This window comes from Arachis hypogaea, chromosome 13 (assembly GCF_003086295.3).
Source record: "Arachis hypogaea cultivar Tifrunner chromosome 13, arahy.Tifrunner.gnm2.J5K5, whole genome shotgun sequence".
Taxonomy (NCBI): domain Eukaryota; kingdom Viridiplantae; phylum Streptophyta; class Magnoliopsida; order Fabales; family Fabaceae; genus Arachis; species Arachis hypogaea.
The window spans coordinates 129,011,262-129,022,437 of NC_092048.1; the positions used below are offsets into that span (position 1 = coordinate 129,011,262).

At 37.6% G+C, this 11,176-nt stretch overlaps 2 protein-coding genes across 3 annotated transcripts; both read left to right on the forward strand.

Annotated features, from left to right (window-relative positions):
- Nucleotides 1–103: 103 nt before the first annotated feature.
- Nucleotides 104–5,247, forward strand: LOC112733351 (2-oxoglutarate-dependent dioxygenase 19). 2 transcript variants are annotated; one of them, XM_072212496.1, is made up of 8 exons: nucleotides 104–1,438; nucleotides 1,512–1,586; nucleotides 1,663–1,814; nucleotides 2,008–2,034; nucleotides 2,115–2,577; nucleotides 2,724–4,124; nucleotides 4,345–4,672; nucleotides 4,837–5,247. In XM_072212496.1, the coding sequence occupies exons 6-8, from the start codon at nucleotides 3,604–3,606 to the stop codon at nucleotides 5,080–5,082; spliced, it is 1,095 nt and encodes a 364-aa protein (XP_072068597.1). In that variant the 5' UTR covers nucleotides 104–1,438; nucleotides 1,512–1,586; nucleotides 1,663–1,814; nucleotides 2,008–2,034; nucleotides 2,115–2,577; nucleotides 2,724–3,603; the 3' UTR covers nucleotides 5,083–5,247. The 2 variants fall into 2 exon arrangements, with proteins under 2 accessions (XP_072068597.1, XP_025638065.1); XM_025782280.3 differs by having other exon boundaries at nucleotides 365–1,438; nucleotides 1,512–1,814.
- Nucleotides 5,248–5,554: 307 nt separating this feature from the next.
- LOC112733350 (uncharacterized) lies at nucleotides 5,555–7,174 on the forward strand. The gene is made up of 2 exons (XM_025782279.2): nucleotides 5,555–6,613; nucleotides 6,695–7,174. The coding sequence occupies exons 1-2, from the start codon at nucleotides 5,555–5,557 to the stop codon at nucleotides 7,103–7,105; spliced, it is 1,470 nt and encodes a 489-aa protein (XP_025638064.1). The 3' UTR covers nucleotides 7,106–7,174.
- Nucleotides 7,175–11,176: the final 4,002 nt, after the last annotated feature.

Below are 11,176 nucleotides of genomic sequence, written 5' to 3' on the forward strand. Positions count from 1 at the left end.
ATATTCATATATCAGTTGAATGGTGCTAATGTCTCTCACAAATCGCAATAAATACAAAACTCATTCCGCATCTATATTTAGCTCAGTAATTTATCGATGAGCCGTGTAAGTGTAAGTTCTTATTACCGGGACAAAGAAGACATTCTCCGAAGGGATATATACAAGTACATGACTAAAAGAGAGAGAAAAACAATTGCTACTTGCTAGGCTACTTTGTTTTACAATCTTCTCATGTTCACACTTCAGAAAAGCCTAACAGGATCCAAGGCCCACTATAGTAGGCTTAAATTTGTCAAACTCAATTTCTAAAGGACCATAAATTATGTGACTTTTTGTTCAGCGCTCTGATGATACCCTGAAACTTGCTCTGAATTAAGCTGCTCATTTCAAATATTGAAATGTCAAGTATATTTAATTTGCTAAGGTGACATGATATTTGTGCTAATATTTTCCAAGTTGTATTAACCTTATATTTTTTCTTGAGTGGTTAAGTGGCTTTAATTGCATTGACTAATAATTGGGCCTGTAGATTGTTAACTCGAGAGAGAGTCTTTGGTACTAATAAATGTAGGAACCAAAAGATTGGGAAAGAAAAGTAATGTTCAAAGTTGTGTTGAGAGTTGAAAGAATGACGATGGAGAAGCCGTGGCTGGTAACAATGTTTGCAGCACTAGTTATGCTTCAAGCATTCGGGATCATCAGTGGATGTTTCTTGGAAGAGAAGGCAGCGCTTCTCGAGTTCAAGTCTACTTATTTCAATGCTTCTGTTCTGCCTTCCTGGGTGGAAGATGATCCAAATTGCTGTGGATTGTGGATAGGAGCGTGTCACCTGTGATTCCACCTCCGGATGCATCATCCATCTCGATCTTCATTGGGTACAAACAGATATGCAGACCATAACATAAATAGCCTCAACTGGTCCTTGTTCCAAACCTTCAAGGAACCCAGAACACTTGATTTGTCCACTAATTGTATTCATGGCTTCATTTGGAATGGAGGTAACACTTAGTTAGCAGTTCTTTCATTAAGTGATACTTACTTGTGAAGCAAACTTCCTACAGATTACAGAACCAACTCAAGATTGAACAAGTTGGAGAAACTAGATCTTAGTAACAATTTTTTCATCAACCGGAGCATAATGGAACCATTGAGCATTCTCACATCCCTTAGAAATTTAAATCTTGCTGGAAATAATATTAGTGGAATCTTCCCTACTTTTCTCACTTTAAAATCTAGTGTTTTTGGTTCATTGTTGGATTATGAAATCAAACATTGATCAAATTCTTTTTTCTTCAAGATTTCATGAGTCTAACAGCATTGTTAGATCTCTCTCACAATTCTGTCAACATCAGCATAATGGAATCCTTGAGTGCTCTTACATCCCTCAAGAATTTATTTCTTGCTGAAAATAAATTGGCTGGGCCGTTGCCAACTAAAGGTATGTATCTATGTGTAAGTGTACTTATTTTCTGTATGAAATTTTGATGGATTGCAACGTTTAATTTGTTCAGAATGATCACTTCTACGAAACTTGGAGCTGTTGGATTTGAGTAACAATGCACTTAGCAGCCCTTTGACAACTCATGGTGTGTGTACATGTCATGCCCTTTCGCTTATTGCCGGCATCAACATCTGTTTAAAGCTTTGCTGCAACTCTTTCAGATGCCAAGGCTTTTCTGAAATTAAAGAAGCTGAAGATGCTCAACTTAGGAAGCAATGGATTTGACAAGAGAGTATTAAAAACTCCTTCATTGGTCTCCCAGCTCTCAAATCTTTGCACCTATCTGATAATCAAAATCTCAAAGATAAGCAAGGTTTGACTAACACTTAACACATGATTCAACCTTGTATCCTCCTTCTTATGAGAGACCAAATTATTTACTACTCGTCCAACAACTTACTAGTTCTATTGAGTATTACTAATAAATAATTTCTATCTTTGGGTTTCTTCAATAGTTTATTAAGTATTTATACTAGAGTGTGATGATATCTTTGTTAATTTTTCAGGTCTCAACGAATCTTTCTCAATTGAAGGTGAGCAAACATCATTTTCTGAAAGTATCATGCATGTATTCATTTTGTAGCATGCTGCTGTAACATTCTTTTGAATCCAGGATTATGCAAGATGAAGCAACTTCAAGAGCTGGACCTCTCTAGCAATTATATTACAGGAACATTAGATACATGCCTTGCCAATTCGACCTTGATAGGAATAAAACACACAATTCCCTACTTGCAAGAATTAGAGGAGCACAAATATTTCATGCAGAAACTGAAAATCCACCCTGGATCCCTTCGTTTCAGTTGTAATATTTTGATATATCCCATTGTCGAATAAACCTACCTACAAAAATTATTCCTAGCTGCCTTTTATATCAACATGGCTTAACTTTCATTGATATCTCACACAACAATTTAGTTGGTATGTTTCCTAATTGGTTGCTAGTGATAATCCAAAACTTGAATCTGTTTTGTTAAGTGGCAACTCTTTCGGTGGATCTTTCGAACTACCCTTTGATCTAAATCATCGCCTTGATCAACTAGATATGTAAGACCTATCAAACAACCATATCCAAGGTGAGCTCCCCAACAGCATTGGATTCATCCTCCCAAATTTAACATATTTTAATGTCTCAAGCAAGTTGTTCAATGGTCATATCCCTGCATCAATAGGAGAGATGTCAAACTTGCTAATTTGGACCTTACCTCCAACAATTTTTCAGGAGAAGTACCAAAGCAAATTCTTCTCAGATGCACCTCGTTATGGCCTCTCTGCTTATGAAATAACAACTTGCAGGGTCAAATATTTTCTACACCCATGACCAATAATCAGTTACCCTTCCAAGTTGGATTGGCAAACTTGGGTTGTCCATCTTAAGTTTATCCGGGAACAACTTTAAAGGTGAAATGATAAAAGAACTGTGCCAGCTTGTTAACCTTGGTTATTTAGATTTATCTCACAATAAGTAACAAAGGGAATCCGAATCTTTCGTGGATTATAAGTAACAGAGGTAACACAACACCACCACCTCTTATACCTCCAGTTCCCTAGAATGGCATTGAGGAAAATGATTCTGCAATGGATCTCACTTCCTTCTGTTGGACATTTTGTGTCCTATGTCATGGTCATAATAATTTTAGTGATGATACTTTGGATCAATCCTCACTGGAGGAGAGCTTGGTTTTATTTTGTGGAACATTGCCGCCTCAGATGTTTTGGTCAATTTCTTCAACTCAATTTCTGTGTCAAATAAATTACTCAAGAATCTTAGACATAATTACTTCTGTTATTTGTAAACTAAGATATGATGGTATGTACAATGTCATGAATAAAGTGTCGGTTAATTTAGTCAGTCTTACATCAGCTTTTATTATTTCACTGAATATTCTTTGTTAAGTTTTCATTCTTATCTGCTCAACTGTGCAAGTCAATTCAATTATGGTGGCTGCATTCAGTATTGACACCTGTCAGACACAACCTATTGACCGAATAGTAGTAGAAAAAATACAAAACTGGAAGAAAGAGCTTATAGAGATGATATACATAACATTTTCTCTTTTTGGTGTTAATCATCACTTTCTCTACTACTTCCCAAGTCTTCAATGGCTTCAACCACTCCTGATGCTAGCCAAAACCAAGAATCCACCAAGAACAGCATCATATTCAGAAGCGTGAAAACACTAGCTGAATCACCTGAACTCACCTCAGTCCCATCCTCATACACATATGCCACCAACCCAGATGATGAATTAGTAACTGACCCTGATGATGATGATCCAATCCCTGTCATAGACTACTCCTTATTGTTCACTGGCACACCTGATCAGAGAGCCAAGACCATCCATGACTTAGGCAGAGCTTGTGAGGAGTGGGGTTTCTTCATGGTGATCAATCACTCCGTGCCAAAGAGCCTCATGGAGAAAATGGTGGATCAAGTCTTTGCTTTCTTTAATCTTAAAGAGGAAGACAAGCAAGAGTATGCAGGTAACAAGAATGTGACGGATCCAATAAGGTATGGTACCAGCTTCAACGCTTCAATGGACAGAGTCAAGTTCTGGAGAGATTTCATTAAAATCATAGTGCACCCTGAATTTCACTCACCAGACAAACCACCTGCTTTCAGGCGAGCTTTTACCTCATTCTTTACTTTTTCTTGTAAACTCTAAAACACTCTGAAACATGAATACTAATACGAGATAAATAACACAACTAACTATCTTCAAGTGTTTCTGAAGCATTAGTTCTAGATTTATTTCTGCATGGTAGATTTAAAGTTAAAGGTAGAGTGAAATACATAGACCGTGCTAAGTTCAACTAAACATTCATTTGTTGTATTATTGAAGGGACACGTGTGAAGAGTACTGCCGAAAAACCAGGGAACTGGGAAGAGAGCTACTCAAAGGAATATCAGAAAGCTTGGGACTGGAAGCAGATTACATAGATAGAACAATGAACCTTGATCATGGTTTGCAAATCATAGCAGCAAATCTTTACTCACCTTGTCCTCAGCCAGATCTTGCAATGGGAATGCCCCCACATTCTGATCATGGCTTATTGAACCTCCTCATTCAGAATGGAGTTTGTGGCCTTCAAGTTCTTCACAACAAGAAGTGGATCAATGTTAGTTCTGCTCCAAATCGCTTCTTGGTCCTTGTGTCTGATCACCTCGAGGTACCAACACAACACAACCCTACTTGTTTTGTATCTAAGAAAAACAGACACATCAATAAGATTGGTATATCATCAAAATTAAACTCAAAAAAAATTAACGTATCTGTTAATATTTTGATATAATGCTAGTAATTTCTGAAGATTCTTGTGTGTTGTTATAATAGATCTTGAGCAATGGAAAGTATAAAAGTGTGGTGCATCGAGCAGTCGTGAGCAACAAAGCCACGAGAATTTCGCTGGCAACAGTGATTGCACCATCCTTGGACACAGTGGTGGAGCCAGCTTCAGAGCTTACAGACAATCAAACCAATCCAGCAGCATATGTTGGGATGAAACACAAAGATTATATGGAACTTCAGCGAACCAACCATCTTTATGGGAAGTCTGTGTTAAACCAAGTTAAAATCTAAACTTTAATAAATTACTACCTAAAAGTAAGTCTTTGGCTCAAGTTAAAAGCATGTAAAATAGGAAGCAAGTAGTATCACATCATACACTATGATTTATGAGTTGTGTATTTCTATGATTTATGAATGTCATCTGCATGCTATAAATGCAACCTCAAATTGGAGCCACATTAGTTTCATGAACCATACCACATTAATCTCGAATTGTTCCGTATAACGTGCAGTATCTTGAGGCAAAGTTGCACTTAACTTGCTCAGCAATCAATCATATGTAAACGTATTATCTTTTCTGCTCTGTTCTCCCCTTTTTCTGTGTACCAAAGCAGCCACTTTAAGATCTTAAGATCTGCGCTTTTTTATGACAAGTCGTCAAAGACACCTTTCAGCTTCATAAATTAAAACCGCTCATTAACTAATAAGATAGGATCCATTGTATTCTTCATCATTTCATAGGGATATTAGTGTTACTACCACCATGGCTATTAGCAAACCACGTTTAGATATATGCAGCAGTTCCCAAAAACATAATAATAGACCTCGTTGGTTGCACTCTTCAATTCTCTCCATCTTCATCCTCTTCACCATTCTCACCCTCTTCTTTCTCCTCCACACACCCTTCTACTCCCCTCAAACTGCACCACCACCATCATCATGGAGTGTAATGCACCAGATGCAAAGTTATTCCATCTTCAACACCACTTCCTCCACAACCACCATCAAATCTATGGTCCACAAGCTTCGTACTTCAGTCACATTTCTTCCACTCAAGGATCTTCGTTACTCCAACGCAGCACTTGTAGGCCACACATGGTTCATGAGCTCCATGTATGATACTCACCAAGAAGGTGAAGTCCAATACCAAAAGTTCCCATCAGAATCATCACATGGTAGGGTTCTATGCCTGAAAGGACGTGACACCCATGATGGTTCCTGGAACTACTATGCTCTGGCATGGCCTGAAGCTTTGCCTTACAACACCACGTTCATGAAAGGTTTAACCTTTGTGTCATATAATCATTACAACTATGATAACTTGTGGCATGGTTTAACTGCTATGCTCCCATTTGTGGCTTGGCACAAGATGAATAATTGTTCAAGATTTCCATCAAGGTGGGTTTTGTATCATAGGGGTGAGTTAAGGTTCAACATGGGCCTATGGGTAGGGACCATGATGGAGGCTACATTTGATGGGACTCAAAAGATTGAAAGATTTGATGGGCCTGGGCCTGGGCCTGTTTGTTTTGAGGAGGCTGTGGTTATGAGGCACAATGAGGGTGGCATGTCAAGGGAGAGGAGAATGCAGGTTTATGATTTGATGAGGTGTAAGGCTAGGATTTATTGTAACATGAGCAGCCTCAATGATAGAACAAGTGTTGAACTCAATGATATTGGAATGACATTGTTTTTGAGGACAGGACCAAGATCTTTTAAGAATGATTCAGTTGTGGCTGAAATCTTTAAGAAAGAGTGTGATAAGGTGGAAGGTTGCCGTTTTAGGATTGCTTATTCCAATAATCTTACCTTTTGTGAGCAGGTATATATGTAGTTTATTAATGTCAATAATGATAGATCTTCATCAGTACTTGATTAAGTATTTGTATGTATGATAATGCAGGTGAAATTGATGAGTATGACAGATATGTTGATATCCCCACATGGAGCTCAACTAACGAACATGTTCCTGATGGAAAGAAACAGCAGTGTGATGGAATTCTTCCCAAAAGGGTGGCTGAAACTAGCAGGTGTAGGGCAATACGTTTACCAGTGGATAGCAAGCTGGTCAGGGATGAAGCATGAGGGAAGTTGGAGGGACACCATTGGAGATCACTGTCCTTACCCTGAGCATGATTCAAGATGCATGCCTTTTTTCAAGAATGCTAGAATTGGATATGATCACAATCATTTTGCACACTGGTCTAGACGTGTTTTGGTTGATATCAGAACAAGAAAGATTCATCAAGCTTCAATCATCAACACCACCATCTTACCACCACCAACTACTACTTCTATTCGTTCTTCTTGTTAACTAAACAAATACTAAATACTTCATCTATCACTCTATATATATGATACTTTTTTTAAGGGATGAAGCAAACAATTGTCTACAATTGCAATAGGATCCTGGCATATACAAAGCTTTACAGATCCCACATTATTATGGCAGAGTTGAAATTAGCTCCCAATAAAGCAACTACCTGCTTTTGAAACTTGTCATTACTACTGCACAAGTGCATAAATTAAAGCCGCCCAACTCACCACAATTTTATGGTTCTTGCAGAAATAGCTCAACCTTTGGGACCACTACTCAACATCACATATTCCATTCCAACTCAGTAACCTATAAGCCTTCACCCATCGTTACTTTTACATAAAGATATTTTTATACAAAAATAAGGGTTAACCACAAAAAACGTTCTCGAATTATTCAAACGCGGACAAAAATACATTCGAATTTTTACTATCGACAAAAATACCTTTAAATAATTTAAAAACACTACAACAATACTCAACAGTAAATATATATTTTCAAAAAATGTCTTAAAAATTGAATTTTGATGTGATTTTTTACAAATATAATTAAAAAAAAAAGATATTATTATTCTTAAAATTAGGTCATTTTTTCTAAGTATATATTTTTTTGTGTTTTTTAAAAGTATTATTAATTCTTAACAAAAAAATTATAAAAAAATATATACTCAACGAAAAATTACCAAATTTTAAGGATAATAATATCTTATTTTTTTAATCATGCTTGTAAAAAATTGTATCAAAATTCAATCTCTAATGTATTTTTTGAGAAATACGTATTTAATGTTAGATAATCTTGCAAAAAAACTAACATTAAATATGTATTTCTCAAAAAATATATTAAAGATTGAATTTTGATGCAATTTTTTGCAAGAATGATTAGAAAAATGATATATTATTATTCTTAAAATTTGGTGATTTTTTGTTAAGTATATATTATTTTTGATTTTTTAAAAGTATTATTGGTTGTTAACAAAAAAAATTATAAAAAAATATATACTTGACGAAAAATTACCAATTTTTATGTATAATAATATCTTATTTTTATAATCATGATTGTAAAAAATTGCATCAAAATTCAATCTTTAAGATATTTTTTAAAAATATATATTTACTGTTGGGTATTATTGTTGTGTTTTTAAATTATTTGAAGGCATTTTTGTCGATAGTAAAATTCAAGTGTATTTTTACCAGCGTTTAAATAATTCGAGAACATTTTTAGTGGTTAACCCTAAAAATAATAATTAAAAATTATTGAATAGTTTTATATACTTAACTAATTAAATTATTATGCGTATTCACATTCTAATTATTATTTTCACATGACATAAAATTTAAAAAAATTGTAGTAATTAAAAAAAATATCAGAAGTCATCAGAATTTATTGTTTTTACTCATTACTTAATTATCAACTCAATTTTTTTAGTCAAAGTGATAACCAAAAATAATAAATCCTAGATCCTTTTTCGTAATTAAATTCTAGATATAATAATAATAATAATATAATAATGGCTTTGATAGAATCTTTGAGAGTATACAAAAGCTAAATAATAGTAGCTAGTAAATGGATGAGGGAGCCAAATAATAAAACTTTACAGGGTGTAGAAAATGGATAATTGTTTGGGATGGGCCATGATGACCTACTCATACATGCATGCATGCATGTTCACCATGATATTGTGCTTGGAACTTAATTGGCAGAGGCATGTGGGGAGAAGCCTTCACCTTCGACCCTACGTGCCACAACCCACACCACACTTGTAATTCTTTTTTCCTATAAAAATACTAATACTACTTATCTCCATGATTGTTAGGAAGTAACATGTTCATGCCCTAACTTAATATTATGGTTTAGACCCAAATAAGTCAAAAGAGATTCAATTCAAAGGTTGACTTTTATTACTTATTCGACCTCCTCAAATAAGCTGACAGATAGCATTTATTCAAATAAGTAATTGTTCTCTAAAATCTATCATCTACTTCTAGAAGAGATATCTCAACAACCCTAAGATAAAGAGACGGTTATCCACCTTCAGAAGTGGAACTAATACCTTGACGCTCTCAGGTAAACCTAAGTTCCAATACTCTCTAAACCTGCTTACACCCTTGCTAACTTAGGCATCGGAGTGTCTTTGCAGGTACCACCCCCTCATTCTCTCATGTATATAACTCGGACGGCGGCTCCTAGACGTGAAGTAAGTCGGAGGCCACCTTCTTCTAACGTTTGGGCCTATCCTTCAAGCCCAATCCACCAATCTCAGGTTACCCACGTATCATTGGCACCGTTGCTGGGACCTGGGAGACCAACTCATAATGGTGGACGACCAGAACGAGGACGGACATACTGCATCGGAGTCTGAGCAAGAGCATAAAGATGTAGTCAACAACGACAGAGCCATAATATCTCTGTAAGGAGCAGATAGACAATATAGAGAAGGTCCCTCAGACGTGCAAGACTCAAGAAGAATTACCTCTGAAGTGCATGAACCAGAGAAAGAGGGACAACCTCACTCCGCCGATCTCATGGGGTTGCTACACGGCCACCAAGGGCGCCTAGAACAGCTGGAACAAGAACTGGGACGACAGCGAGAAGCGGAGAGAAACCTAAGGAGAGAGGTTGAACAACGAAAAGAGCTTGAAGAAAAGCTCTTAAGATTAGAATCCAATCTCCGAGGAAGGAGCTCTCACGTTGACCGAGAAGATACCCCATTGGGGGGAGAAGATCCGTTCAGTGAAGACATGAGGGCAAAAGTCCCAAGGAACTTCAAAAGCCTTGACATGGATCTGTACGACGGGACTACCGACCCGAAACACCACATCAGCAACTTTAAGAGTCGGATGTATCTAGCCGACGCTTCTGATGCTACCCGCTGTAAAGCCTTTCCAACGACTTTGACAAAGGCAGCGATGAAGTGGTTTGATAGCCTCCCCCCCAGGTCAGTCACCAGCTTCGACGACCTCTCGCGTAAGTTTCTTATGCGATTTTCAATCCAGAAAGACAAAGTCAAGCATGCGCCTAGTCTACTGGGAGTAAAACAGGAGGTCGGAGAACCCCTGAGAGACTACATAGAGGGGTTCAACAAAGCATGCTTGGAAATTCAAGATCTGCCCACGGAAGCAGTGATCATGGGCCTAGTAAATGGACACCGAGAAGGACCCTTCTCTCAGTCCATCTCGAAAAGACATCCGACTTCTTTAAGCGATGTACAAGAAAGAGCTTAAAAGTACATCAACATGGAGGAGAATGCCAGATTACGGGAACCGAGCTGGCGATCTGGGCACCCTCACTCATCAAGGGAGAAGGAGAGGGAACCCAAGAAGAAAGAAGAAGTCGGGTCTGAAAGGTCCAGAAGATATCATTCTTACACTCCCCTACGAGTTTCCATAGTCGATATTTACAGGAAAATTTGTCACATTGAAAAGCTACCTCCCCCTCGGCCTATCAAGAACAAGAAGGGGGGAGTCATAGAGAATACTGTGAATATCACAAGTTATATGGGCACTCTACCAATGATTGTTACAACTTAAAGAATGTGATAGAAAAGCTGGCCAGGGAAGGTCGGCTTGACAGATATCTCTTGGAATGGTCGGACAATCATGGAAAAAGGAAACGAGATGAGGAATATCAGAGAGATCCGCCACCACGGACCCCGGAAAGACATATACATATGATCTCAGGAGGGTTTGTTGGAGGATGACTCACAAAGTCATCTCGTAAAAGACATCTGAAGGAAGTTTACCAGGTTGGGAGCGAACTACCCGACCTCCCAACCATCTGTTTTACCGAAGAAGATGGGCAGGCTATTGTTCCCGGACATGACGATCTGGTGGTAATTACCATGATTCTCACCAACGCTCATCTACACAGAACCCTAGTGGATTAGGGGAGCTCAGCAGACATTCTGTTCAAACCAGCGTTTGACAAGTTGGGATTTGATGAAAAGGAGTTAAGGGCATACCCTGACACCCTCTTCGGACTGGGGGATACACCAATAAAACCACTGGGATTCATACCCCTACATACCACTTTTGGAAAGGGAATGAAATCCAAAACTCTAAGCATCGACTT

Excerpts from the sequence above, each read along its gene's own strand:
- LOC112733351 (XM_072212496.1), top strand. The coding sequence starts at position 3,604 with ATGGCTTCAACCACTCCTGATGCTAGCCAAAACCAAGAATCCACCAAG. Across the intron at positions 4,125-4,344 it reads GACAAACCACCTGCTTTCAG|GGACACGTGTGAAGAGTACT; the intron begins GCGAGCTTTTAC and ends GTATTATTGAAG. Across the intron at positions 4,673-4,836 it reads TTGTGTCTGATCACCTCGAG|ATCTTGAGCAATGGAAAGTA; the intron begins GTACCAACACAA and ends TTGTTATAATAG.
- LOC112733350 (XM_025782279.2), top strand. The coding sequence starts at position 5,555 with ATGGCTATTAGCAAACCACGTTTAGATATATGCAGCAGTTCCCAAAAA. Across the intron at positions 6,614-6,694 it reads ATCTTACCTTTTGTGAGCAG|GTGAAATTGATGAGTATGAC; the intron begins GTATATATGTAG and ends ATGATAATGCAG.